Genomic DNA, 27,181 nt, shown 5'->3' with positions numbered 1-27,181 from the left:
CTGTGGGACCAGAAAGGGCAACAGATTACAGTTTTAAATAATGCTCTCCCTTAACTTCCTTGCTGTGTCATAACCTCACCTGCCTGAATTCACATCTCTCCATTTGTCTCTTTTCTAGATTTCACAGGTTTTTCCATTTAATTTTTAAGATGAGCAGTACTTTAGCGAGGTGCAGAAAACAAAACTAAATGGTACCAGCACCCAGCTTTTCTCCCTAGAATAAGGATCTCAATCCTGTTAGACATAGGCTATGCATATACAGTCATATTTGTGGGATTTTCCTCCCTCTGTTTTTCTAAAATTTATTTTTAATTGGAGGATAATTGCTTTACAGTGTTGTGTTGGTTTCTGCCCTACAACAGTGTGAATCAGCCATAAATATACATATGTCCCCTCGCTCTTGAACCTCCCTCCCACCCACCCCACTCTGTTTTTGTTGTGTGTTTTTGGTTATGTTCAGTTCACAATTGGTAATGCTCAGTAAAGACTATTCTGAACCTTATTTTCATTTTTAAGGTAGTTCCATATTGGTTTATACAGAGCTTCCTCATTAGTCATGGCTACAAGGTGTCTCATTTTATGCTTGTATAATTTAGCTAACCACTTCCCTTTGGATCCATTTAGACTACTTCAAACCATTTGCTATTATGAACAATGTTGCACTAAATAACCTTGTACGATTGTGATTTTATACACAATAAAGTCTATCTGTAGAACATGTTCCTAGAAGTAGAATTTCTCTGTCAAAAGTAGACATGTTTTTGGATTGGGAAAATTTGTTCCTGGAATTTGTGCCAATTTGCATTCCTCAAGTAATGAACAAAGGCTCATGTCCCCCCACCCCCCAACAGCAAAGTTTTATCAATTAAAAAAAATTTTTTTACCAGTGAGCTAGGTGAAAATGTGACGTGTGGGGCCAAAAAATGTATATCATACTCCACATAGGATAATTCATACTGGAGAAAAATCATAAACAATGAATTTTATGAGAATTTTCAAAGGGAAGTTGGAATTTGTTAGGTGTTGTTGAATCATAGTGGAAAAAACCCAATGAATGAAAGGAATGTGGGGAAACTTTTTTAGGTGGCAATCTTGACTTGCTGAACATCAGAGAATTCACAGTGGAAAAATGCCATAGGAATGTAATGAGTGTGGGAAAAGTTTCTAGAAGAGTTCATACATTGTTCAACATCAGAAAATTCATTTGAGACAAATCCCTGTGAGTACATTGAGTGTGGAAGAGCCCTCAGCTACAGCTTAGGTCTCATTGAACATCGGTGAATTCATACTGGAAAAAATCTTATGAATGTAAGGAGTGTGGGGAAACATTTAGATATAATTCAGCCTTAACAGTTCAGAGACTTCACGTTAGAAGAGAAACTGTTTAAATATAATGACTACAGGAAAACCTTTCCTCAGAGCCCACATCTCATTCTATATCACTGAGTCTACTCATGAGAGAAACCCTATAATTTATTGAATGCTGTAAAACCTTTAATCAGCTCTTAAACATCAAATAATTTATTCTGGAGAGAAACCCTGTGAATAACATCATAAGTGTTGGAAGGTCTTCAGTTATACTGATGGTTGAAACCCAGAGAATTCATACAGGAGAGAAACTGGCTGTAATAAATGTGGACATGAAAAAAAAAAAAAAAAAACTGTGGACACGCTCGCTGACCTAGGTCAAGCTTTACGACAACATCAAAGACTTCATTTCAGGGAAGAATCCTATGAATGTAATGAATGTGGTGATACCCTCACAAGACCTGTGCCCGAGAATCTGCTTCTGAAAAAAGAGAGAATAAAAACTCGAGCAATTGGAATGTCTCTGTGTATTTATTTTGTGATGCGAAGCTGCTGGCAGATCCCCGTATGCACTGCCTTGGTTCATACATTTCTTACATGAGTCCTTGATCAAATGGTAAACGTGGAAGAAAGCTTGTTTACATTTCCTCTTTCTAAATCATCAGAAGTACCACACCAGTTGGAAAAGCATTGGACGTAATCCTTGGAAATTAATGGAAGCTTTCTGACTTGTCGTGCCATGTAAGTAGCTCAAATGTCCTTGTCAATCAGGGTCAGAGCTCCTGATAGCTCTTGTAGTAATTTTCTGCCTGGAATCAGGGAAATGCAAGAAGACTTTGAACTGAAAGGTCCCGGCACACTTTCCACCATCAAGAAGTAGTTTATACTGGGAAGAAAGATTCCAGGGTGCTGTGGTATCAGAGCCCTCATACCTTTGCAAGGGTTGAAGGGTGGATTGTCCCTGGTAAAAATGAAGAGAAGTGGATGATGACTGATAAAGTTATTTTCTGAAACTTAATGTTGATTGAATTAGCCACTAGGGTGGTGTATATTAAAGAGGAGGATGTGAAGATGCATTCATGCTTGTGAGAATTAATGCTCATTTGTTTCCCAGAACCCGGCTTCTGTGTTTCGTCTCAAACTTGCTCATTTCCTCTCAACACATGCAAGACTAGGGGTACAGGTTCCCGAGCAGATACCCTTTCAAGACAGAATGTGAGGCCAGGACCAGAGTGAATGTCTGAGGTACGGAATTCCTGGAGGCATTTGATTTCTTGCATGACCTTGTGCCTCTCTTGGCTCAGTCTAGTCCTGGCCCTGCAGGGAAGCCCTAGAGCTTGGATGGCTTGCTTGGAGGGAACTGAATGGAAATTTGGATTTTAGGGGGTCTTGGAACAGCTGGAGCAGAGAGGAAGGGATGGAAGGAAAAATAAAGGAAACATTTGGGAGGAAGCTAGCTGAGGGAAAGAGCTGTAGGAATGGGCTTAGTCACAGAGTCAGTTGGAAAAACCGAGTGACTCTAAGACACAGCTCTGCCATCTTCCGAGGCACCAGTAATGGCCCTCCCTGTGTCCACTGACTCATTTACCAAGTGCCGCCATGCTTGACACATCGCTGTTAGAAGCATGCTTTGAGACTTCCCTTGGCAGTCTGGTGGTTAAGACTTTGCCTTCCAGTGCAGAGGGTGTGGGTTCAATCCCTACTCTGGGAGTTAAGATCCTACAATGCCTCTCGGCCTAAAAACCAAAACATAAAAAGAAGCAACATTGTAACAAATTCAATAAAGACTTTATAAATAGTCCACATGAAAACATCTTAAAAAAAAAAAATGGTTTGCTTGGACTCTTCTCAAGGTCTTCAGAGGCTAGCTCACATAATGGTTCTTTATCATAAAGGTATTGGGGTTATTATTATTACTTTTTATGGCCTTGTTATAAAAAAAAGAGGGAGAACTCGGTGGTCTGGGCTGCACAAACTCTGCCCATTCCCAAGATTTCCAGGGCTGGCCCTTAACCAGCCTCTAGGGGATAACCTTTGAGCCCTTGGGAAATCTTGCCTGCTAAGAGAATTTGTATATCTGAGGCCTTGGGCCATACCAGATAGTTTATGTTAACAATGTGATGCATCCTGAACACCTGTTTTGTATGCCTACGGGCTTGGGCCACACTGCATCTGTGCCAAAGACTGAATAGCTAAGGTCAGTCACACTGGCATTCCATGCTTCCATGACTGACCCCCCGCAGAAATCCTGAACTGCAAGGCTTGAGCTTCCTTGTTTGGCAACACCATGTATGTGTTGTCATATATTGTTGCTGGGAGAGTTATGCACTGATTGTGTGATTCCCCAGAAAAGGGAGAACCAGAAGTTTGTGTCTGGTCTCCTGAATTCCACCCTATGTACCTTTTCTCTTTGCTGATTTTTTTTTTTTTTTTCGAATTTGATTTTTCTTTTCTTTCTTTCTCTCATGGCATGTGGAACTTCCTGACTAGGGATAGAACTTTTTTGCTCCTTGAAGTTAAAATCATGGAGTCTTAACCTCTGGACCACCAGGGAAGCCCGTCTCCTTGCTAATTTTAATCTGCATCCTTTCACTGTAATAAACCTGCTTCCTGAGTTTGGTGAGTCCTGCTAGCAAATCATCAAATCTGAGAGTGGTCTTGAGGACTTCAATATAGATATTCTTGCTGGAGTACCCAGGAAAAGCAGAACAGACAGGCTGCAGATTGTTTTGGATCCAAGGCAGTTCGAAGGACTTCTATTTAAGAAATTAAAAAACATCTCAGCCACAGAACTTCATTTTTAAACCAATTGTAAGTACCCAAAGATAGAAGTTCAAAAGCAAATGAAAAAGAGCACAAACAGCTATAGTTGTCTATATATTGCTAACAACAAATGTCAAGCAAAGGGTATCTCTAGACTAGAGGCATGGTTAAGGGCCTCGTTTACTGTTGGGCCTCATTTGTTGTTCTGGAAGGAACCCATCTGTGATTTTCCCATTTAATGGGCCTCTGGTCTTTACTATCAAAGCATTCCTTTTCCCAGAGGAAAAGACTACTACTAAGTGAGCTTCCCAGGTGTTGCAGTGGTAAAGAATCTGCCTGCCAATGCAGAACTGGGTGCAATCCCTGGGTCGGGAAGATCCTCTGGAGGAGGAAATGGCAACCCACTCCAGTATTCTTCCCTGGAGAATCCCATGGACAGAGGAGCCTGGCGAGCTACAGTCCATGGGGTCGCAGAGAGTCAGACATGACTGAGCACACACACTCGTGAAATACATAATTATAATGTCCTTACTATAATAGTCCTTACTATCATCCCAGAAAGTTCAGTAAATATAAAAGTGAACTACCTGTTGGAAAAGTGTCTGTCCATGGTGACTCAATATTGAATGATTAATATCTTAAACTTCACCTCTACTTGTTAACTTTCTCATCTCAGAAACCAATGACCTTGATGAAACCCCACTGGTTACTAGTTTGGTGAGTAATTCAGAGTTAGTGGGAGAGCCCAGCTTGTTTCAACAGCAGGAGCTTTGTAGATCTTTAATCCTCCCACTCTGGACTTTCCCTCTTCTCAGACTGCACTGAAAGAAGACTCCAATTAGCAACATTTTTACTGTTTTATTGTTGACATTTCCCCCTTCTCCCTATGATGCTCCTCAGTCTTATAAGTTTGAAAGTTGTCTTTACATCTCTGTCACCATCTTCTCTACTTCTCTTTTTTTTTTTTTTGGTTGGATCAGGTCTTAGTTGCAGCACGCAGGATCTTTAGTTTCCACATGTGGAATCTGGTTTCTTGACCAGGGATCGAACCCGGGGACCTCTGCATTGGGAGCACAGAGTCTTAGCCACTGGAGCACCAGCGAAGTCCCTTATCTTCCATTTTCTTTATCCAAATATTTTTAAAATACAAAAGTTATCCTTTAAAAACAAAGCCAGAGGGACCTCCCTGGTGGTCCAGTGGTTAAGACTCTGTGCTTCCAATGTTAGAGGCAAGAGGCACAGGTTTGGTCAGGGAACTGAGATCCCACATGCTGTGTGGTGTGGCCAAAAAATTAAAACACAAAGCCAGGGCTCTTACATGAAATGTCAGTTGGATGATGTTTGGCTATGACTCAAAATAACAACGGCTTACTCATGATTTAAGTTTTTTCCCTCACATAAAAGGCAATTCAGGGTTCCTAAAGAGCCCTCACAGTCTTCTGGGATTATCTCTAGGGTGAAGCTCCTGCCTTCACGTATAAGGTGGAGTGGCTGGCATCAAAACCATGTTGTAGGCAGAGAATGGAGGAAGATGCCTGCCATCTGTCTCTCAAGGGAATTTCCTGCAAACTTCCCTTTCCATTCATGTTGCACAGGTCAGGGCTTAGCTATGCATCCACACCAGCTCAAAGAGAACTGGGAATTGTGCTCTTCTTTTTTTTTTGTCCGTACCACGCGGCATATGGGATCTTAGTTCCCTTACCAGGGATCAAACCTGTGCCCTCTGTATTGGAAAGCAGATTCTTAACCAGTGGACCACCAGAGAAATTCCAACGTCTGGGACTCTTAAGAGGGGTGGGTGATACTGGGTCACTCATCTCCACCACAGTTGTCATGAATGTTCGTCACATTTTCCTCTTTTCTCCACCAGGGCTGTTGTTTCACTGCCGTACTTGCCTATAGAAATAGCTTGTCTTACTTTGGAATGCTGGTTATGATATTATTTTTATATTAAATAATACACAAACAGTATGCATGTTTCAACATGTCTCTTGGTATAGAAATAATTAAGAATCTAGATGAGGGGAATGGTGTGTATATTGAATTTTATGGGTTTATTGAAATGTAAACCCCTGACTTAAAAGACACTGCCACTGTTCAAAGTGGCAGCTGTGTCAGATTGACGAGGGCTCTGAGATTTCACTTTTTCATTCCTTCTCATCTGCTTTCCCACACAAAGCTGGACTCTGTAGGCTTGTGGCGCCACCTGATGCCCATTGAGGACACTGCCTCTTCATCCCCAAGCTGGGAGAGGACGCCTTAACACGTAAACATATCTCTTGCTGCGGTGCCTTTTGAGATTTCCCCATCTACTGTGATTACACTTTGAAAATCCTCACACGAGCACTCTTTCCTTCTACCCCTTTCTTTCAACTCTTGGCTGTGTATGTGTGTATTCAGTCATGTCTGACTCTTTGTGACCCCATGGACTGTGTAACCCACCAGGCTCCTCTGTCCATGGAATTTTGCAGGCAGGAATATTGGAGTGGGTTGTCATTCCCTACTCCAGGGGATTTCCCAACCCAGGAATTAAACCCATGTCTCTTACATCTCCTGTGTTGGCAGGCGGATTCTTTACCACTGCACCATCTCTCCTCTCCTTGTTTGCACCAGCAGTTGCTGCAGAGTTAACTGCCATTGTACACATTCTAGAGCCTGGTATATGCTAAGAGCTTTTTGTGCATTATCTCACAGTTCTCACAAGAATCTTATGTATTTAATAATTTATCCCGTTTGGAACATCCCTGAAGGTCCAGTGGTCAAGAATCCTCCTTGCAATGCAAGAGATGTGGATTTAATCCCTGGTCAGGGAACTGAGATCCCATATGCCGCAAAGCAACTAAGCCCATGCATCACAACTATTGAGCCTGCACATCAAAACTAATATTATCCCATTTTACAGGTGAGAATACTGAGCTACAAAGCTGCAGTCATTTTCCCAGGTATGCAGAGCTACTAAGTGGAAGAGTGTAGGGCTGTCTCTAAGCCTGTGCTTTACCAGTGGTTCTCAACGCTGGAAAGCACCTGTATTTTTTAATTTTTTTTAACTTTTTTGGAAAATACTTTAAAATGTATCATTGTGTTATGGGAAAAATACATTTTGGTGGTTATTAGGAAAACTTAGGCTTCCCTGGTAGCTCAGCTGGTAAAGAATCTGCCTGCAGTGCAGGAGACCCGAGTTAAGATCCCTGGGTTGGGAAGGTCCCCTGGAGGAGGGCATGGAAACCCACTCCAGCATTTTTGCCTGGAGAGTTCCCATGGACAGAGGAGCCTGGCAAGCTACAGCCCATGGGGGTAGCAGAGTGGGACATGACTGAGTGACTAAGCACAGCACGGCACAAGAAAACTTACCCAATGGTCATAACAGTGTTCCAGGGGTACATAAATATATTTCTGGTTTCAATAGCTAATCCAAAAATAAAATTTAGGAGCACTTCCTGCATGTAGGTTAAGGATGCCTATATACTTGTATGTCTTGGCATATGTTCACTGAATCATTCATTCTCTCGAGTGTGAATTTTAGCATCCAGGCTGATTGTGTTACTTGGATACTGAATTTAAATTGAAAGCCTTGTTCCTCAAGGTTAAGGTGACTTTTATATATTATTTATTTTTAAAAATTTATATATTTGGCTGCTCTTGATCTTTGTTGCTGTGCATGGGTTTTCTCTAGCTGCAGTGAATGGAGGCTACTCTTCTTTGCCGTGTGTGGGCTTCTCATTGTGGTGGCTTTCCTTGTTGCAGAGAACAGGCTGTAGGCACATGGGCTGCAGTAATTGCAGCACTTGGGCTCACAGGCATAGTTGTTCCAAGGCATGTGGGGTCTTCCCGGATCAGGAATCAAACCCATGTCCCCTGCATCGGCAGGCAGATTCTTAACCACTGGACCACCAGGGACGTCCTAAGGTGACTTTTATATTTAGTGATGCCTTGAGACATCAGAATCACCTGGGAGTTAAAATACAGATAGCTCTGCCCCCATCCTGGACCTTTCAAAAGCACCGTCTCCCGAGCTGGGCCTGGGAATCTGAAATCTGCCTTCTGCTCACTAAGGAAAGTGCCTTATAATAGTGTGGTATTACTGGATGCATTTTATGAGGTGTTAAATAATTTGAAATCGTGATAAAAATTCATTTACTATGCAATAAGTGAAAAAAGCGAATCCCCTCCAATTAAAACAAAATTTCAGGAATCTCAATTTGAAAGCTCATGAAGGAAGTTGGACACTGTTCACCCTAATGAACCGGTAAACAAATGACCGAGTCCTTTGTGAGTATCATGAGAACTTGGCCGTTGTTTTGATTTGCTTCGTGCCTTCTGTGGTTATGTTGTGGACTGTTATTTTTAAATGTACTGCACAGCCTAGTGGAACCTAAAGAGGCATGACAACTAAAAGTAATGTGTTCTGGATAGGATCTTGGCATGGGAAAAGGCACTAGATAAACACTAGGGAAATCTGAATAAGATACTGGACAATAGTTAATAACTGTATCAGTTGGTTCCTTAATTGTAACAAATGTACCATTCTCAGGTAAGATGTTAATATATGGGAAACAGTGTGGGATAGACTCTGTGTACTACTTCTGCAATTTTTCTATAAATCTAAAACTGTTCTAAAGTTAAAAGCTTATTTAAAATAAGTAAAACAAAGAATTACAAACATGGCAAAAACATACTGTTATCATTTAAGTGTTTTTATGTTCTATAACCTCATATTTGCATTTCTGTGTAATGGTGTTAATGTTGGGCTTCCCCTGTGGCTCAGTGGTAAAGAATCTGCCTGCCATGCAGGAGACATAAGAGGCATGGGTTCCATCCTGGGGTTGGGAAGACTCCCTGGAGGAGGGCATGGCAACCCACTCCAGTTTTCTTGCCCGGAGAATCCCATGGACAGAGGAGCCTGGCAGGCTACAGTCCATAGGGCCGCAAAGAGTCGGACACAACTGCAGCGACTAAGCACACAAGCATGCACGCTCATGTTAGCATTGAAAAATGAAAGCAAGATGTAATAAAACTCCATAGACAAGTTTTAACAATCACTATACCACTTGATCCTGTATCTTTAGGAAAGAGTACCTTGTGAAATCACATAGACAACAAACATAGCCTTTGAGCAAAACATATTCATTGACTGTAGGATTATGAGTCATGTGATGATACCAGCTCACCTTATCTTTATTCCTTTGGGGGAAATTACCTTAAATTGTGTAATGTCTCCAGAAACTCATTTCTTGCCAAAACCTGTCAGCTTTGTAATGGTCTTGGTTTTCTTATCAGGTGTGATGAGTGCAGTTGTGCCCATTTTCATAGAGCCAAGAGGTTAAGCCACTTATTAAAGTCTCAGAAATAATAAATGGTAGAGCCAGGACTAGAAGCTGGGTCTCATGGTGTTTAAGCTAATATTCTTTTCACCTCTCTGCAACAACAGGGGCTGGGTCCTAACCCTTAACAAGGTACGATGGCCCCTCTTCCTCTTTCCTGACAGAAGGCCACTTTCACTCACGAATCTACACCTGCCTGGAGCACCTGAATTCCAGAGAAGTCAGCTGGGCCTTAGATCTAGGTGGCTCCCCAATTGTCTAACCAGGGATTCTTTAAAAAAAGATTTTTTAAAATTATTTTTTGGCCACACCACATGGCATACAGGATCTTCACTCACCAGCCAGGGATTGAACCCATGTCCCCTGCAGTGGAAGCACAGTCTTAACCACTGGACCACCAGGGAGGTCCCTAACCAGGGATTCTTAACATGAGAGCACACTGGAATCCCCTGGGGAGCTTCGCTGATGTTTCTTACCTCCAGAAATTTGGAAATATTTGGTCTACAAAGCATCCTGGGATTTTTTTTTTTTTTTTGGCCCTAAAATTATGGCATGTTATTGTTTAACATTGCTACCAAAGAACAAATCTGCCTGTTAAACCTGCTTCCGAGGAGGTCATGGAGTTTTTTGTGGATGTCATTTCTGTTGATCGTCTATCCCAGAAGTTAGAACACCTACCCCTTAGAAGCGGATGCCTGGCTTTAGGCAAAGCTCTTTGGGTCTCCTCCCGACAAGACAGATGTTCTACATCTCAGGATATAAAGCAGAATTCATTTCTCATATGTTTTTAGAGTAGAAGGCTAGTCCCACGAGCTGAGGGCTGAAACAAACCTAGTCATACCTGAGCATTGTGTGCTGTTGTTGAGTGTGTTGTTCCAGAGTGCAAAACAGTCTTTTGACTGGTCTCTGAGGGGGCTGCAATGTCCACTGTCTTGCATAGTTTAACACTTGGGCCTTGTCAAAGGAAAGGAGTCCCCTGATTCTGACAAGGTCTAATGTAATTATTTATGTCCCTCTCCATGAATCCCAGTCTCCTCCAGGTTCAGCCCCTTTCTCCTCTCACCCTAACAAACCTACATCTTAAATAGTTGTTTTGTTGCTGTGCAGTTGCTAAGTTGTGTCCAACTCTTTGCAACCCCATGGACTGCAGCATGCTAAGCTCCTCTGTCCTCCACTGTCTCCCAGAGTTTTCTCAAATTCATGTCCATTGAGTCTGTGATGCTCTCTAACCATCTCATCCTCTGCCACCCCCGTCTCCTTTTGCCTTCATTCTTTCCCAGCATCAGAGTCTTTTCCAGTGAGTCAACTCTTCTCATCAGGTGGCCAAAGTATTGGAGCTTCAGCTTCAGCATCAGTCCTTCCAGTGAATAATCAGGGTTGATTTCCTTTAGGATTGACTGGTTTGATCTCCATGCCGTCCAAGGGACACTCAAGAGTCTTCTCCAGCACCACAATTTGAAAGCATCAATTCTTTGGTGCTCAGCCTTCTTTATGGTCTAACTCTCACATCCATAATGACTACTGGAAAAACTGTAGCTTTGACTATATAGACATCTCATATTAAGCAGCATAGGATGATGGGAGGTGTGGCCTATTTTCCCAATTAAAGGTGTTTGTCCATCTCCTCCAGGGATGCTGCTTGTATCTTTGGGCTCTAGAGACTTTAAACCCTTGCCCACTAGTGCTGGAAACAGTCCCAGATTCTTCCAACATCTTGGCACCAAAGATATTCCCTGGATCATCGTGTCCTCCCTTGGGTCTAGCACAGTAGGTCAAGTTACATACTCAGTCTTATTAAGGAAAGGTCTAATTTGATCTTCTAGAACGTGTAATTTTATAAGATTGATTGCTGCTTATCCAGGGGTGGCCTTATTCAAAAATAAAGAACAAACTAACCAAGCTTGATGGCTGATCCCTCTGGTTGCTGTATTTTGGTTCACTGACCCTCCAGTGTTATATGGAACTTGTGGACTCTAGGGTCAGCTAAGGTTCCTGATCCACCCTGTGAAAGAGTTACCAACCCCATGGTAACTGTTGATCTAATGGGATAGAAGGCCTTCCCAGATGACTTGGTACTGAAGAGTCACCCTGCCAAGCAGGAGACATGGGTTCGATCCCTGGGTCATGAAGATACCCTGGAGAGGGACTTGGCAACCCACTCCAGTATTCTTGCTTGGAGAATCCCATGGACAGAGGAGGCTGGAGGTCTACAGTCCAAGAGGTAGCAAAAGAGCCAGACACGACTTAGTGACTAAACAACAACAATGCCATAGCAGGAGCTTTGCGGAGCTAACTGGCTACATTTGCTGTTTTAACCAGCTTTACCCTGTGTCCCAAATCCCTGCCATTATTCTTCTGGGTTAAGGTACTATTCCTTAAGGCCACTGTTAGAATTCAGCTTAATTACGGAAGATTTTTCCAGGTAAGCATTTCTTAGTCAACATGTACAGACCATCTGTGATTAGTGCAGTGCTCTGGGCACAGTCCCTGAGGGCAGGTTTGGTTCTTATCACTAGGTGGGGAAATGAAAAATATTCTTACAACATAATACAAGACACCAAAAGTGAAATTAGCCCAAATGCCAAAGGTCACTGGAGGACAGTGAAGGAGTGATTGAAATGAGAAGAGAGCAAGCATGAAAGGCTTTGTGGATGTGATTTTTTGGAACCAGGTCTTGAAGTATGGAAGCCAGGTGGTAACCCAAGTATACTTATCATGCAGGATTTTATTCCAGTAGATGGGAGACACTTTATGTACATGTGAACCAAATGTGGATTTTCTGGATGTTAGATTTGAAACTTTCTCTCTGGAACTGATTGTTGGTCAAAATAGTGGCAAAACTGGCCTAGACAAAACAGAGCCCCACTAAAGGATGGATGGGTGGTTTAGTCACCAAATCATCTTCGACTGTTCTGACTCCATGGACTATAGCCTGCCAGGCTCCTCTTTCCATGAGATTTTCCAGGCCAGAGCACTGGAGTGGAGTGCCATTTTTTTATTCAGGGTATCTTCTTGACCCAGGGATCAAACCTGGGTCTCTTGCATTGCAGGTAGATTCTTTACCAACTGAGCCAGATAGAGGTAGGTGTGTATTCAGTGAGACTCTAGGAAGGAAGCCAGGTTGAAATGAGGAGAGCCTGGGGAGGAATCTGAAGATGTGGGTGCTAATCTGGTTTCCCCTCTTCTGACCTGAGTGAACCTGGACCAGCCACTGAATCCTTTGAGCCACCTTTGCCTGTGAAGGACTTTTCTGCAGCTGCTGTAGACAGCCAAAGCTTCCAGAGACTCTGATCATGGCTAGTATATACGAGAGGGCTTTGGAAGCTTTGTTCAGTATTTGTAAGGTTTGGATTTGTTGTTATTGTTCTTTTAAACTGTGCCTGAAAGCCTGTATTTTGCCTACCTGAATAACATCTCTTTATCTTGATTTCGTATATGGCATGAATGTAGTGAAGTTGAGGATCATGTGAATAACTCACTGCTGCAGGGGTAGAGAGAGTTTGAACAAGGAGGAAGACGACAAGCCCAAGATAAATCTAGAGAGAGAACGTGTGGGTGTTGGCAGCAGAATTAAGCATCAAGAGACAAAGGGACACTTTTGCTTTAGAGGGACCCCAAAGGGTCATCACAACTGTGGATTTCAGTGGCGTTGGACCCAAGGACAGGATTGTGGGTAGGGTGTGGCATAAGAGAAAACGAAGTACAAAGAACAATAAACAGTGTGGGCGATGGCAAAGGGATTGCATCAACCTGAGAGGTTGCATCACAGAGAAAGGATCTTGCTGAAGCGCTGAAGTGCATCCAGGGTTTTTAAAAAAATCGAAATATAGTTGGTTTACCATGTTGTGCTAGTTTCAGGTATACAGCAAAGTGGTAAGTTATATAGATAGACAGATTGGATGCATCCTTTTTCAAAATTCTTTTCCATCATTGGTTATTGCAAGATACTATATATAGTTCACCATGCTTTATGGAAGGTCCTTATTTTTCTAAATTAATTATTTGTTGTTTTTGGCTGTTCTGGGTCTTTGTTGCCGTGACAGTTTTTCTCTCGTTTTGGAGAGCAGGCACTACTCTACTTGTGGTGCAAGGCTTCTCGCTGCAGTGGTTTCTCTTGTTGTGGAGCGCAGGCTCTAGAGAGTGTGGGCTTCAGTAGTGACAGCTCCTGGGCTCTAGAGCAGAGGCTCAGTATTTGTGGTGCAAGGGTTTAGCTATTCCGCCCCATGTGGGATCATCCCGGACCAGGGATCAAACCCATATCTCCTGCATTGGCAGGTGGATTCTTTATCACTGAGCCACCAGTGAAACCCTGTTCATCTATTTTATATATAGTACTGTGTATCTGTTAATCCTAAATTCCATTATCCCTTCCCCCCACCTTCCCCCTTTGGTAACCATAAATTTATTTTCTATGTATGTGAGTCTATTTCTGTTTTGTAAATAAGTTCATTTATATCATTTTTTTAGATTCCACATATAACTGACATCATGTATTTGTCTTATTTACTTAGTATTTACTTATTTGACTTATTTACTTAGTATGATAATCTCTAGGTCCATCCATGTTGTTGCAAATGGCAGTATTTCATTCTTTTTTATGACTTAGTCATATCCCATTGTCTCCATATATACCACATCTTGTTTGTTCATTCATCTCTTGATGGACATTTAGGTTGCTTCCATGTTTTGGCTATTGTAAGTCACGTTGTTATGAATGTTGGGGGTGCATGTATCTTTTCGAATTCAAGTTTTCATCTTTCCCAAATATCCATGATTTTTAGGGGCTGTATCTTGAGCTGGGAAAACAGCATCATGAAGATAGAGTGAGGAGTCACTCTGGCCTCCTGCAGGTTCTCTAGTCACATTGGGAACTAACATGTCCCTGTGATGGTGGGAGACACTTGACTTGTACACAACACTCCTCCCATGTTGTTTTCTCAAAATAGAGCCTCAGAAATATTCATGTAGGACTGCCTTGGTCTGCATGGCAAACGATTTCCACTCACATGGGAATTCAGACTATACTTAGCAGCAGTTTCTCAAAGTGTTGTGATGAGGGGCTCAGTGAACAGAGACACTAGAGGTGCTGTCTTAGCCCTGGTGACATGTGGGCTCTGTTTTTTGGCTGTTCTGGGTGTTTGTTGTGGTCCACAGGCTTTCTCTGGTTATGGAGCAGAGGCTCTTGAGCACAAGGGCTCACACTCTTCAGGTGGGCTCATTATTTTGCTGACCTTGTGAAGACTCCAGAGCCCTGGAGAAGAGCCTCATGCCCTGGGCTACAGTTTTTTTCCGCTCTTTCCTCTGATCACTTGCTCCCTTGTACATTCTGCTTTTGTCTATTTCCAGTGCATTTCCTGCCACCACCTCCAGCTCTCCTTCCTCAAAGCGCAGCACTGACCCTTCTGCCAGAGCAGCCTTCTCTTCTCTGCCTCTCTACCTGGAACTGAACCATGGCCCAGTCACTGGAGAGTGAGATTTCCAGGTGTTGCTGCATTTTATCCCATGTTGAAGGGCTTCCTAGGTGGCGCTAGTGGTAAAGAATCTGCCTGCCAATGCAGGAGACATAGGAGGTGAGGGTTCGATCCCTGCGTGGGGAAGATCCCCTGGAGAAGGAAATAGCAACCCACTCCAGTATTCTTGCCTAGGAAATCCCATGGACAGAGGAGCCTGGTGGGCTACAGTCCATGGTGCTGCAAAGAGTCAGACATGACTGAGCGCGCACACACACACACACACACACACACACACACACACACACCCCCCACGTGAAAGGGACCACGGTTTCACCTGAGGGGGAAAGAGATGTGGACCTTACAGGACCTTGAGGCACCTCTTCGATTTAGAACTTGTCCAGGAAAGATCTCCTATTTTGGCACAGTGTTAACATGACCTCAGATGTTAAGATGTTAACATGGCTCAGACGGTAAAGTGTCTGCCGCAACATGGGAGACCCGGGTTTGATCCCTGGGTCAGGAAGATCCCCTGGCGAAGGAAATGGCAACCCACTGCAGTGCTCTTGCCTAGGAAATTCCATGGATAGAGGAGCCTGGTGGGCTACAGTCTATGGGATTGCAAAGAGTTGGACACAACTGAGTGACTTCACTTTCTTTCTTCCTTTAACATGACCTTGCTGAACCAGGCTCAGAACTGGTTGCTCTGGGCTCCCCGGGATAATTGTTAACCCTAGAAAAGGAGATTGCCTTTGTCTTTTACTTCCTTACATCTTCATAGCTGAAGGTGTGAGGGGAACACTGAAAACTTAATTGAGCCTTGACTCACCTTCAGCCGGTTGCTGTAGTGTGGAGATGAGATATGAATATTTCAGGTCAGTCGCTTTATACTGAACATGGGCCCAGCATGGCTGGCAGCTCTTCTGGATGTGTAACCGAATGCTGACTCTTAAGGAGCACTCTGTGTGTGGGAAAAGGTGTATTCATAGGAAATGGTTAAGTCACATAAGGCAGGATGCATTTATGTCGTGCTGAGTGAGACTCTGGTGTGTTGAATGTACTGTGAGGTTGGTGCAGTTGAAAGGAAGGCAGGATCAAGGAGAGAGGTGATGGTGATAAAAAGAATGAATGTGGAGAGTTGAAAGAGAAGAGCTGTTTACAGGAAGAGAAAGCTACCAATCCAGTGTCCCTGTGTTAGGTCAGGCCCTGGCCCGGGATTATTCACTGGGAGAAAAGGGTTTTGAAAGACATGAAGGTTTTCAAGGTGGGTGCTTTTGGTCATTTCTTCAAGAATCCTCACAAAGACTTACATTTACAATGTTATTTAAATCTCAGGGGACACTGAGTGCTGTTATGAACAGTTTGGTAGTAGCTTGGAATGTTGTCCATAGAGGATAGAAAATATAATTATGATCAGTATTAGGTCCAAATCAGAGTTGTAAGCTACTCTGAGAAGTGGCACGGTTTTGAAGTCTAAGAGAGGAGAGTAGCCAGTGCTGGTAGCCCTCCTCCCCACATCTCCCATAGAGAGAAGAGAAGGGACAAGGGTGAGCAAGAGCCATATGCCTTTTATTTTCCATATTCCTGTCTCTGTGTGAATTCAAGAGGTGGCTGACATTCCTGGCTGCCATTTTTTTTTTCAAGAGGAGCAACACTGCTCATTCTTACATGTAAGAAGCAATTCCATGGAAGTCCTGAACCTGTTAGGAGACTGTGAAACACCAGCCCCTACCCAATCATACACATCCTCATACACCCAGTCTTGAGAATGGCTATTTGTGAACCATATGCCTTGGCTTCTTCCCTTAGTAGGTCCCTGTTGCTCCATATGGCTTCTAAATTGGCTAGTGTAGTGAAGCAGGTAGGCAGGGAAGTGGCTAGGAGGATACAACTTATCCTTTTCCTGTTTAACCCACATACTGGGGCTGATCAAATGAAACACTGTTAATGTCTGGCTAGCAAAGTAATGCTCAAAATTCTCCAAGCCAGGCTTCAACAGTATGTGAACCGTGACATTCCAGATATTCAAGCTGGATTTAGAAAAGGCAGGGAACCAGAGATCAAATTACCAACATCCATTGGATCATTAAAAAAGCAAGAGAGTTCCAGAAAAACATCTACTTGTACTTTATTGACCATGTCAAAGTCTGTGTGTGAAGTGAAGTGAAGTTGCTCAGTCGTGTCTGACTCTTTGTGACCCCATGGACAGTAGCCAACCAGGCTCCTCTGTCCATGGGATTTTCCAGGCAAGAATACTAGAGTGGGTTGCCATTTCCTTCTCCAGAGGATCTTCCTGACCCAGGGAAGATTGACTGTGTAGATCACAACAAACTGTGGAAAATTCTTGAAGATATGGGAATATCAAACCACCTGACAGGCCTCCTGAGAAATCTGTATGCAGGTCAAGAAGCACAGTTAGAACTGGTCATGGAACAACAGACTGGTTCAAAATTGGGAAAGGAGTACGTCAAGGCTGTATATTGTCACCCTGCTTATTTAACTTATATGCAGAGTGTATGATGCTAAATGCCCAGCTGGATGAAGCACAAGCTGGAATCAAGATTGCTGGGAGAAATATCAATAACTTTAGATACACAGATGGCATCACCCTCATGGTAGAAAGCAAAGAAGAACTAAAGAGCCTCTTGATGAAAGTGAAAGAGTAAAGTGAAAAAGTTGGCTTGAAACTCAACGTTCAGAAAACTAAAATCATGGCATCTGGTCCCATCACTTCATGGCAACTAGATGGAGAAACAATGGAAACAGTGAAAGACTTTATTTTCTTGGACTCCAAAATCACTGCAGATGGTGACTGCAGCCATGAAATTAAAAGACGCTTGCTCCTTGGAAGAAAAGCTACGACCAACCTAGACAACATATTAGAAAGCAGAGACATTACTTTGCCTTCAAAGTTCCAAAGCTATGCTTTTTCCAGTAGTCATGTATGGATGTGAGAGTTGGACTATAAAGACAGCTGAGCGCTGAAGAACTGATGCTTTTGAACTGTGGTGTTGGAGAAGACTCTTGAGAGTTCCTTAGACTGCAAGGAGATCCACTCAGATCATTCTAAACGAAATCATTCCTGAATATTCATTGGAATGACTGATGCTGAAGCTGAAACTCCAAATACTTGGGCCACCTGATGTGAAGAGCTGACTCATTTGAAAAGGCCCTGATGCTGGGAATGATTGAAGGCTGGAAGCAGAAGGGGATGACAGAGGATGAGATGGTTGGATGGCATCACCAACTCAATGGACACGAGCTCGAGTAAGCTCTGGGAGTTGCTGATGGACAGGGAAGCCTGGCGTGCTGCAGACCATGTCGCAAAGAGTCAGGCAAGACTGAGTGACTGAACTGAACGTCTGGACCAGTGACACCCAAATTTTAGACTGCATCAGAACTCCTGAAGGGCTTGTTAAAACACAGATTGCTGAGCTCTAACCTCAGTTTCTGATTCAGGAGATCTGTGGGTGGGGTCTGAGAGTTTGCATTTCTAACCATCATTCCAGCTGCTGCAGATTCAGACACCACACTTTTGAAAGATTTTTTTTTGGCTGTGCTGGGTCTTCCATTGCTGCATGGGCTTTTCTCTAGTTGTGGCGATGGGGCTACTCTCCAGTTGCTGTACTCCAGCTTCTCATTGTGGTAGCTTCCCTTGTTGCAGAGCAGAGGCTCTAGGGCGCGCGGGCTTCGATAGTTGTGGCGGAGAAAGTAACAAGTACACAGGTGCTGAGTTGAGAACTATCAAGCTATTCAAGAAATGAGGTTATGGTAGAATGCTGTTCCCACTGCCTGAACCACTGTCCCCTTCACTCCTAACCCCGGTAATTCCCGGTCAACCTTCAGATTTCAGCCTAAACATCACTCCCTCCAGTAAGCCCTCCTTGACCTCAAGAGTGGGTCTCCCTTTGCCCCCAGCAGATGATCGGCCTGTTCCTAGGATGTAGGGGTCTGTGTTTACCAGATTCGTGGAGTCAGCGAAGGGAGTGATGGGATAAGGGATGCAGATGAGGAAGTTAAGAACACAGTCTCTGCCCGGGGAGAAAGTGAAGCCAACTTTCAATTTCTTGAGTCCAGATCAATGCTTGGGGAGCGACATCAGCGTGCAGAGCGGCCGGTTCCAGGGCGGAAATGCATCCCTGGAGCCGTTCTAGGAATCTCGGAGGACCCAGCTTGTCGGTGATCCTCGGGCAGAAGTGGGCATTGCCAGACGCAAAAGGCCACTTCAGGGAGCTGGTGTGGGAGGCAGCGGCGAGGTGGGGCTCGTGTGAGGGCGAGAACTGGGGCAAAGCAAGCCTGGAAACGGTGAGGAGTCGCCCGCCAGCCGACCACCTGTTTCTCCCGGGAGTGCGGCGCGTGCTGATTGGCTGGAGTGCTGCCTGGGTACCGGAAGTGGCCGATGCCCGTCGCCCGTGAAACCAAGACAACAGCTGCGGGTTCTGAGCGAGCTGGCGGAGAAGCTTGGGGAGCCCGACCGGAGCGAGTGTGGGGCGGTAGCTGCCTGAGGTGAGACCTCATCCCGTCCCGGCGGGGAGCGGAGGGCACTGGGCTCCTGAACCCCTGGCCCGCGAGCCCCGCGGAAACTCGACGTTTAGGCCCCTACCAGACCCGGGTTCGATGTATGACCTTGGACGTTATGGTCCCCCAAGCCCCCACCGGGTCCCCACCTGCACAAACCCTGGATGCGGCCAGGGCCCGTCCTCGCCCTGGCTCCCTGCCTGTCAGTCGCCAGACAGGAGCAGCAGGGACACCCCCTCCCTCGGTCCTGACTTGGGGGCCGATGGGAGCTGTGGCTTCCTCAGATATTCCATCCCCAAGTAAAGTGCGGGGACGAAATGGCGGGCAGTGTCAGAAACTCCAGGCCTTCTGGCAGCTTGTCTCCATGGCCGGCAGACGGGATATTAGCATAGGAGGGTTAGTTATGGAAAGGAGGTAGGTTTGAGCGCAGGGTTAATAGAGCCTTGCTGATTGTGGGAACAGGGAGACAACAGAGGAAAAGATAACAGTGCTTTAAAGGAGCTTCTTTTTACAGCTAGTTACTGACATCAGCAATGTGTCAGACTTCCGATCTAGGCTCTTGAGATACAGAAATGAGTGAAATACCCAGTTCTTCCTCCTGGGTACCACAGATTCCTTGTGTAGACAAGACATGTACACAAATTCCTTGTGTATTTACCAGGTACCTGAAATATGTTAGGCACTGGGAATGTCAAGATGAATAGAACATCCTTGCTTATGGTCTAAAGAAGGAAACAGATGACTTAGCCTATCCCTGGAGATTCTGACTCTAAGAGATCTAAGGTGGGACCTGGAAGTATTTTCAGAGGTTTTTCTAGTTGACTTTTCTGCATCTAACCTAATCCCAGGCCAAGAATCATTATTTAAGTATCATTCATTAAACAAACACACAAAAACCTTCCTGCTATGGTTGTAAGCCCACTGAAGAATTTTTTGTTTTATGTGGCTCCTCATATAGGTAGTATGGTCCTTTAAAAGTTTCAGTTCTCATGGTTAGTAAGTTGGTAGATATTTGGTTTATGCATCATTATTTTGTGAATGAGGATTTCTGAGTGCATTAAAAGAAATACAGATCTGCAGAGTTGAAAACTCTGTTCTGAACTTTGGAGACCCAGCAGACGCTTGTCATCCCCCAAACTGAGGACTAAGAGTGCTGAGCCTACTCCTGAGATGGCATGTCCATCTTCTCTCTCTCCAGGAAAAACTCATTTTAAATTTAGAAAAGTGAAGAATTGAGAAACATAGGAAATTATGTTTGGAAATTTGAATTTGTGCTATGAGTAGTGGAGTGTTTCCACATGAGGACAAGATCTAATGTGTATCTGTACCTCTGGGAAAATCAGTCAAAAGAAGGATGGCTTTGGGACTTCCCCGGCGGTTCAGTGGTTAAGACTCAGCACTTCCACTACAGGGTCCATGGGTTCCAGTTCTCGTTGGAAACTAAGATCCTCCATGCCTCCAAGTGTGGCCAAAAGAAAAAAAAAAAAAGAAGGATGGTTTTATTTATACATAAAAGGTGTCTATAAAGAAGGTGTCTAAAAACAGTATTTAACAAATGGCATTAATATTGTGGCACTGGTGGAATGCAAAGTAAAAATAATCAGAGGGGGCAAAATTTAATTGGGGAAGACTTTCTGGATTAGAATTTTGAACCAGTTTTGAAGTTGGGGATAGATATGCATGCCTAACTTCTATGTCTTGTATCTTGTTTTTCTGTGAACACATGATTTTCCATATGGTGTGAGACAGATATGAGTTTTATGAATGCTGATTTTGTAAGGAGCTAGATGATAGAAAAAAAGTAACTATAGGAGAGATGGTGGTGAAAAGGAAAGGCCAGAAGAGGGGTCAGAAGTAGACAGGGACTGAAATACCAGCTTGTGGAACTTGTTCTTGGATGAGCATTAGAGAGAAATTTATTTAAGACAGCGCTTCCTAACTCAAATAGTACCATGGTTGAAGAAGAGAGCTAAGTTCTCTATGCTGAATTCTTACAGTTATATAGGTACACATTATTTATAATTTTCAAAAACTTCAAGGAAAAGGGAAAGCCAGGTTTTGAGTGTCTGCCTTTTTTCCATGGGAAAATTAGAGAAGGCACTGAGTGGGGGAAGTTGAAGAAGATTCCAGTTCATTTTTAGGGGTAGCGGAAAAAGCTTCCAAGACTTTAGGATTCCAGTAGGAGATCAGGTTCCTTGACCAGGACTGCACCCTTGAGTGACTCAGGAGGCCTCAGGGTATGATCCTGTGGATGACTGGAGGCTGGGCAGAGAAAAAGGACAGTACAAAGGGCACCCTCCAAATCCCCCCTTTCCCCTTCCCCAGTCTCTCCTGCTTCTGAGAATCTTCATTTCTTCACTAATCTCATCTTTTCTTCCCTCTTAAGCTTTCTGTCTATTGGCACCATCCTTTCTAACATGAGCATATTCAACTCTCTCTCATTGGAGAAAATCCTTTGATTTTCTTTGGCCTTTTGCACTAGTGCCCATCTTGGTCCTCTTCTTTCATCTAAATTTTCTGAAAGAAGCAGCAAATTTACTAATCAGTCCACTGCCACCTGGTTTCTGCTGCTGTCATTCCACTGACTCTGTTCTCACATGTTATCTGTAACTACGGGGCAGATGTTTTCCAGTTCTTATCCTACTGGATCTATCAGCTGCATGTGATGCTTTGTTGTTCCCTCTGCTATGGCCTTGGTGACCTCTATGCCTTTGTATTCTGATACTTCTACTTCATTAACCCTTCTTTCTCTTCCTGGAGGGCTTATATTCCTCTCACTACCCCTTTATCATTAGGGTCCTAACAGGAAACAGGTACTTTGCTCAAATTAGGATAATTTGAGTAGGGTTTATTTGCAAAGAAGTTAGTTGTAAAAGGTGTGGGTGTGGGAAGGGTGTTGAGGAACCTGGGACTGGCAATAGCTTAGTAGACACCAGCCCTAGACCAGAAGAGATAAGACGTAGGAGAGGTTCTGGAACCCATATGAGATAGCTGGGTAGAACAGACTCCTTGAGATGAGTAATGAACTTCAGTTGAAGGGCACCAGGAGCTCAAGGAGACCTCATAGGAAGGAACCAGGAGGATAAATACTCCGACCTCACTCTCCTCCCTCCTTTCAGCCTCCTGTTGGGGCTCCCTATTGGTAAAACACAGCTGGAAGCCAGAGGGCCTGTTGGTGAGTGCTGTGTAGGTTAGCCTTCTGGGACAGAGAGCAGGGTGGAGAAAAGTTGAAGGATCTGAAGTGCACATGGAATTTAACTGGAGTACTCTTGAATGTTGGCTTTGGCTTTCTAGGTTTCTGTCTTCAGTATCTGACAGTTCTCACGTTGCATTCATTACTGCCTATGCTGAGTACTGTCAAGTCTGTATCTCTCTTCTTGACTGCTGTAAACTTTAGACCAATATATTTTGGCTGGTTCTTTGATACTACTGTATGGATGTGTTGAAACTCATCTTGTCCAAATCAGAGCTCACTTGTCATCTGCCTTCCTAAACTAGCTATTCCTCAATATTCCCAACCTTGGTGGTACCACTATCCATCTAATTATACCTACCTCATGCGTGTATTCAATCATACTCCAAGTCTTAGGGGATTTGTTCTCTCAAACATTTCTCTAGTCTGTTTCCTCTTCATTCACACTACTACTATTACCCTTGCTAAATCTCTGGGGCCATTGTACCTGTTAGTAGCAAGTTTGACTTCATAAATAAAAAAAACCATAATGAATTAAGCAAGGAAAAACCTCATTTCTCTCTTAGATAAAAGAAATCCAGAGGCAGGCATTCCAGGGCTGGTCTGGCAGCTTCACAGGGTCACCAGGGACCCAAGGTCCTTCCTCCTCTGGTCCAGGGCATGCTGGTAAATGCATGGTCTGAGGTGGCACTCCAGCTGTCACCTAATGCCCCAGGCACAGCCCCAAGGAGGGTGAAGAAATGTATCCCCTTACCTTTAAGTAGATATCCCAGAAGTCCCTTGTGCTTTCATTTGCATTTTACTGTCTCATTGGCCAGAAGTTGGTGATGTCACAAAATCTAGCTGCAAAGAAGGCTAGAGAATATATTTCCTTAGGTAGCCTTGTTGCTACAAAAGTAAATTCATTATTCTGTTGATGAGGTGAGGAAGAGGGAAGATTGGGATAGACAACTAAAAATCCTTGCCATAGCATTTTAGAAGTTTTTTTTTTTTTTTTTAAATACAGGCTTTTAGATTTATAAAAGTGCTAAGAAAATTACATAAAGGGATCAGTTATAATACTCATAAGTAAAACAACATTGCAAACATATATATAATAACAACCAGTTAGAAAATATAAGAAAAACTCACTAAAAGAGAAGACATACAGAGATGTGATAGATACAAAAGCATCAGGGTAAGTTTGGAAATTTTACAAAATTTGGAAACATAGAATAGACAGGAAGTTTTTGTAAAAGAAGACAATAAGAGAGAACTTTCTGTAACATATTAAAACTTTTTAAGCTACAGTAGGTTGAACAGTTTGGTATTAGAGAAGGAATAGACTGATCAGGAGAACTGAAAGGAGTCTGGAAATGGACCCAGATATATATATGGAAATTTAGACTGTGGTATAGGAGGCATTTCAAATTAGTAGGGAAAATTAGGTATTGATACAGTTTAGTAACCATCTGGAGAAAATTAAGCTAGAACCTTACTTCATCCAAATATAAGGGAGTCAAGCGTGGTTCCTTCTGTGCCCATTGTAGCTAAGTCATGTTAACCTTCTGAATGGGTGACCCCTACAACATATGCAATCCCCTATTCTGTAGAGCTGGTGAGTACCACAGCACTGGGCTAAAGATAGCTCTTCTTGCTACTCTTTCTGGTTACTGCCTCTATAAACTCCAAAGTCATATTAGTCATTTTTGTCCCTTCTCCTAACCTTCTCCATATATTATCTGTTAATATGGCCACAATTTTTCTTAAATGTTTTCCTTACCAACCTCAGGTTCTGTCCCAACTCACTGTTAATATTATGGAAATTTTATCAGCATCTTCTTACCATCCATTTCCTGTCTCCAGCCTTTAATCTCTTCCTTTGATCATTCCTCTCACTCTCTTCAGTCAGCATCTGCTATTTGTGTAGCATGTCCACCATAATCCTGAATTTTTCTCTTCCTTTCCATAGCATCCTATAATCTCACCAGATACAGAGAGTGCTGTCAGAACCCTGTTGAGTTCCATACTTCCTAGCATGGGCTTCATTTAGCTGTGATACAGCCACTTCACAGACTTACTTCTCTCATTTCAGATTGTGAGATGGGGACTGAGAACAAGGAGGTAATTCCCAAGGAAGAAATTTCCGAAGAATCTCAGCCACATGGGGCATTTTTAGAAAAAATGGAAGAAAAACTTCCAAAGGTGGTGTGCCAGGGTCATGAGTTTGGAGCAGTGTGTGAAGAAGACATATTGGAGGGGCATTCCCGAGAGTCCACAGAAAAGATTCTGGGGCAGGAGTCATCTGAGGAGAGAGACTTTGCATCAGAGTTGATTATCTTTAAGAAATCACCCTCCAGTGAGAAAGATCAGGAGAAGGATGAGAGTGAGCGAATCTGCAGACTCAGCTCAAACCTGCTCACACGTCAGGGAGACACCACATTAGAGGCAGTTAGCACATTTGCTACTTCTGGCCAGAACTTCATAGAGAATTTAGGACCTAACAAAACACACAGAAGTTCTGTGGGAGAAAAGCCTCATACATGCAAAGAATGCGGGAAAGCCTTTAACCAGAACTCACATCTTATTCAGCATATGAGAGTTCATAGTGGAGAGAAACCCTTCGAATGCAAAGAATGTGGAAAAACATTTGGAACTAACTCAAGCCTTCGAAGGCACCTGAGAATTCATGCTGGAGAGAAGCCCTTTGCCTGTAACGAATGTGGAAAGGCCTTCATTCAGAGTTCACATCTCATCCACCATCATAGAATTCACACTGGAGAGAGACCTTATAAATGTGAAGAATGTGGTAAAGCCTTCAGTCAGAATTCAGCCCTTATCCTACATCAGAGAATCCACACTGGGGAGAAACCATATGAATGTAATGAATGTGGGAAGACCTTTAGGGTTAGCTCACAGCTTATTCAGCATCAGAGAATTCATACTGAAGAAAGATACCATGAATGCAATGAGTGTGGCAAAGCCTTCAAGCATAGCTCAGGCCTTATTAGACACCAGAAAATTCATACTGGAGAAAAACCGTATCTATGTAACGAGTGTGGGAAAGGCTTTGGGCAGAGTTCCGAGCTCATCCGGCATCAAAGAATTCACACAGGAGACAAACCGTATGAATGTAATGAATGTGGGAAAACTTTTGGCCAGAACTCAGAGATAATCAGACATATTAGAATTCATACTGGTGAGAAGCCCTACGTTTGTAAGGAATGTGGGAAGGCCTTTAGGGGGAACTCAGAACTTCTTAGACACGAGAGAATTCACACTGGAGAGAAACCCTATGAGTGCTTTGAGTGTGGGAAGGCTTTTAGACGGACCTCTCACCTTATTGTCCACCAGAGAATTCATACTGGAGAGAAACCTCATCAGTGTAATGAATGCGCCAGAACCTTTTGGGACAACTCTGAGCTGCTTCTCCACCAGAAAATCCACATTGGAGAGAAACCTTATGAATGTAATGAATGTGAGAAGACATTCAGCCAGCATTCCCAGCTTATCATACATCAGAGAATTCACACTGGAGAGAAGCCTTATGAGTGCCAAGAATGCCAGAAGACCTTCAGTCGGAGCTCTCACCTCCTCCGACATCAAAGTGTCCACTGTATGGAATGATCTGCGAAACGGGAAAGCCTTCTGAGGGAAAAGCTGAAGTCAGACTTCATGTTCTTAATCTGCACCTCGAGTTCTCAGATCAGATGAATGGGCAGAACTTCCCCCGCCCTCGTACTGATTTTTATTTAAGCAGCTGGACAAAAAAGGATGAGGCACTTTTATGAACTGTTCATTGAGAAGTTTCATTGTACTGAGTTAAATCATAAAAGCTGTTTCAGGCCTTAATTCTCCTCTTTCCTTTTTCCTCACCTTCCTCCTTCCCCCCTTGTGGATCACATAACATTAGGGGTCTGCACCAGCCATCTAGCCCAGATTGTTACTATTCAGGAAAAATGGAAGAATGTGATTCCATCACCTCCTAGGAATGGCACAGTCGACCCCTTGAATATTAACCCCTGAAATGTTAAAGTCTTGGCCTAGGAGACATACCTCTCTGTCTTTTCCACTGTTTAGCATTGGGATTTAGTAAGCTTTATTAGCTTCAAAATGTTCCAAACTCTCTATCAAGTTTCCTTAGAAGATGGCAGTATTAATGAAGAAGCAGGAAACTTGGGTCATCTCCCATCTAGGACTTCCTCAGTGATTTGAAGAGGTGCCCTGATGGAGGAAACTGACAGGCAATTTACAGGATCATAAGTGAAGGCCCTCAGAATCCAGAGGGGCTGATTAGCAAGGCCAGGGGAAAAACAGGTGAGGCCAGGCCACTCAACATGAGTAGAAGCAGCTCTTTCACAGCCGCTCAGACTGACTGCTCCCAAGAACTCTGCTGCGTTCACTTTTGGCCCCAGTTCCTGCTGCTGCTGCTGCTGCTGCTGACAAATCCTGTGTCAGGAAGTAGCTCAAAGAGGACTGTGCAGCTTCATTGTCAGCAGGCACCAGGCCACAGTGATAAGCAGGTTCACCTGACTGACCAGGGCCCCTGCCTTGCCAAAGCACTTAAGCTCTCATGACCACTGTTGGGGGCCTTGGTTCATGGACCAGAATGTGATAGCCTCTTCTCAGTTTGCCCTTGACCTTGGAAT

At 43.6% G+C, this 27,181-nt stretch overlaps 1 protein-coding gene across 1 annotated transcript; it reads left to right on the top strand.

The window, feature by feature from the left end:
* Positions 1-19,285: 19,285 nt before the first annotated feature.
* ZFP3 (ZFP3 zinc finger protein) lies at positions 19,286-26,384 on the top strand. Its single transcript, NM_001099089.1, has 2 exons — positions 19,286-19,348; positions 24,628-26,384. The coding sequence occupies exon 2, from the start codon at positions 24,636-24,638 to the stop codon at positions 26,157-26,159; it is 1,524 nt and encodes a 507-aa protein (NP_001092559.1). The 5' UTR covers positions 19,286-19,348; positions 24,628-24,635; the 3' UTR covers positions 26,160-26,384.
* The last annotated feature ends 797 nt before the right edge of the window (positions 26,385-27,181 follow it).

Source organism: Bos taurus, chromosome 19, assembly GCF_002263795.3.
Source record: "Bos taurus isolate L1 Dominette 01449 registration number 42190680 breed Hereford chromosome 19, ARS-UCD2.0, whole genome shotgun sequence".
NCBI classification, from domain to species: Eukaryota; Metazoa; Chordata; class Mammalia; order Artiodactyla; family Bovidae; genus Bos; species Bos taurus.
Note: the sequence above shows the minus strand (reverse complement) of the source record. Positions and strands in the feature narration are given on the sequence as shown.

Bases quoted from the DNA above. Each gene is read 5' to 3' on its own strand.
- ZFP3 (NM_001099089.1), top strand. From the start codon at position 24,636: ATGGGGACTGAGAACAAGGAGGTAATTCCCAAGGAAGAAATTTCCGAA.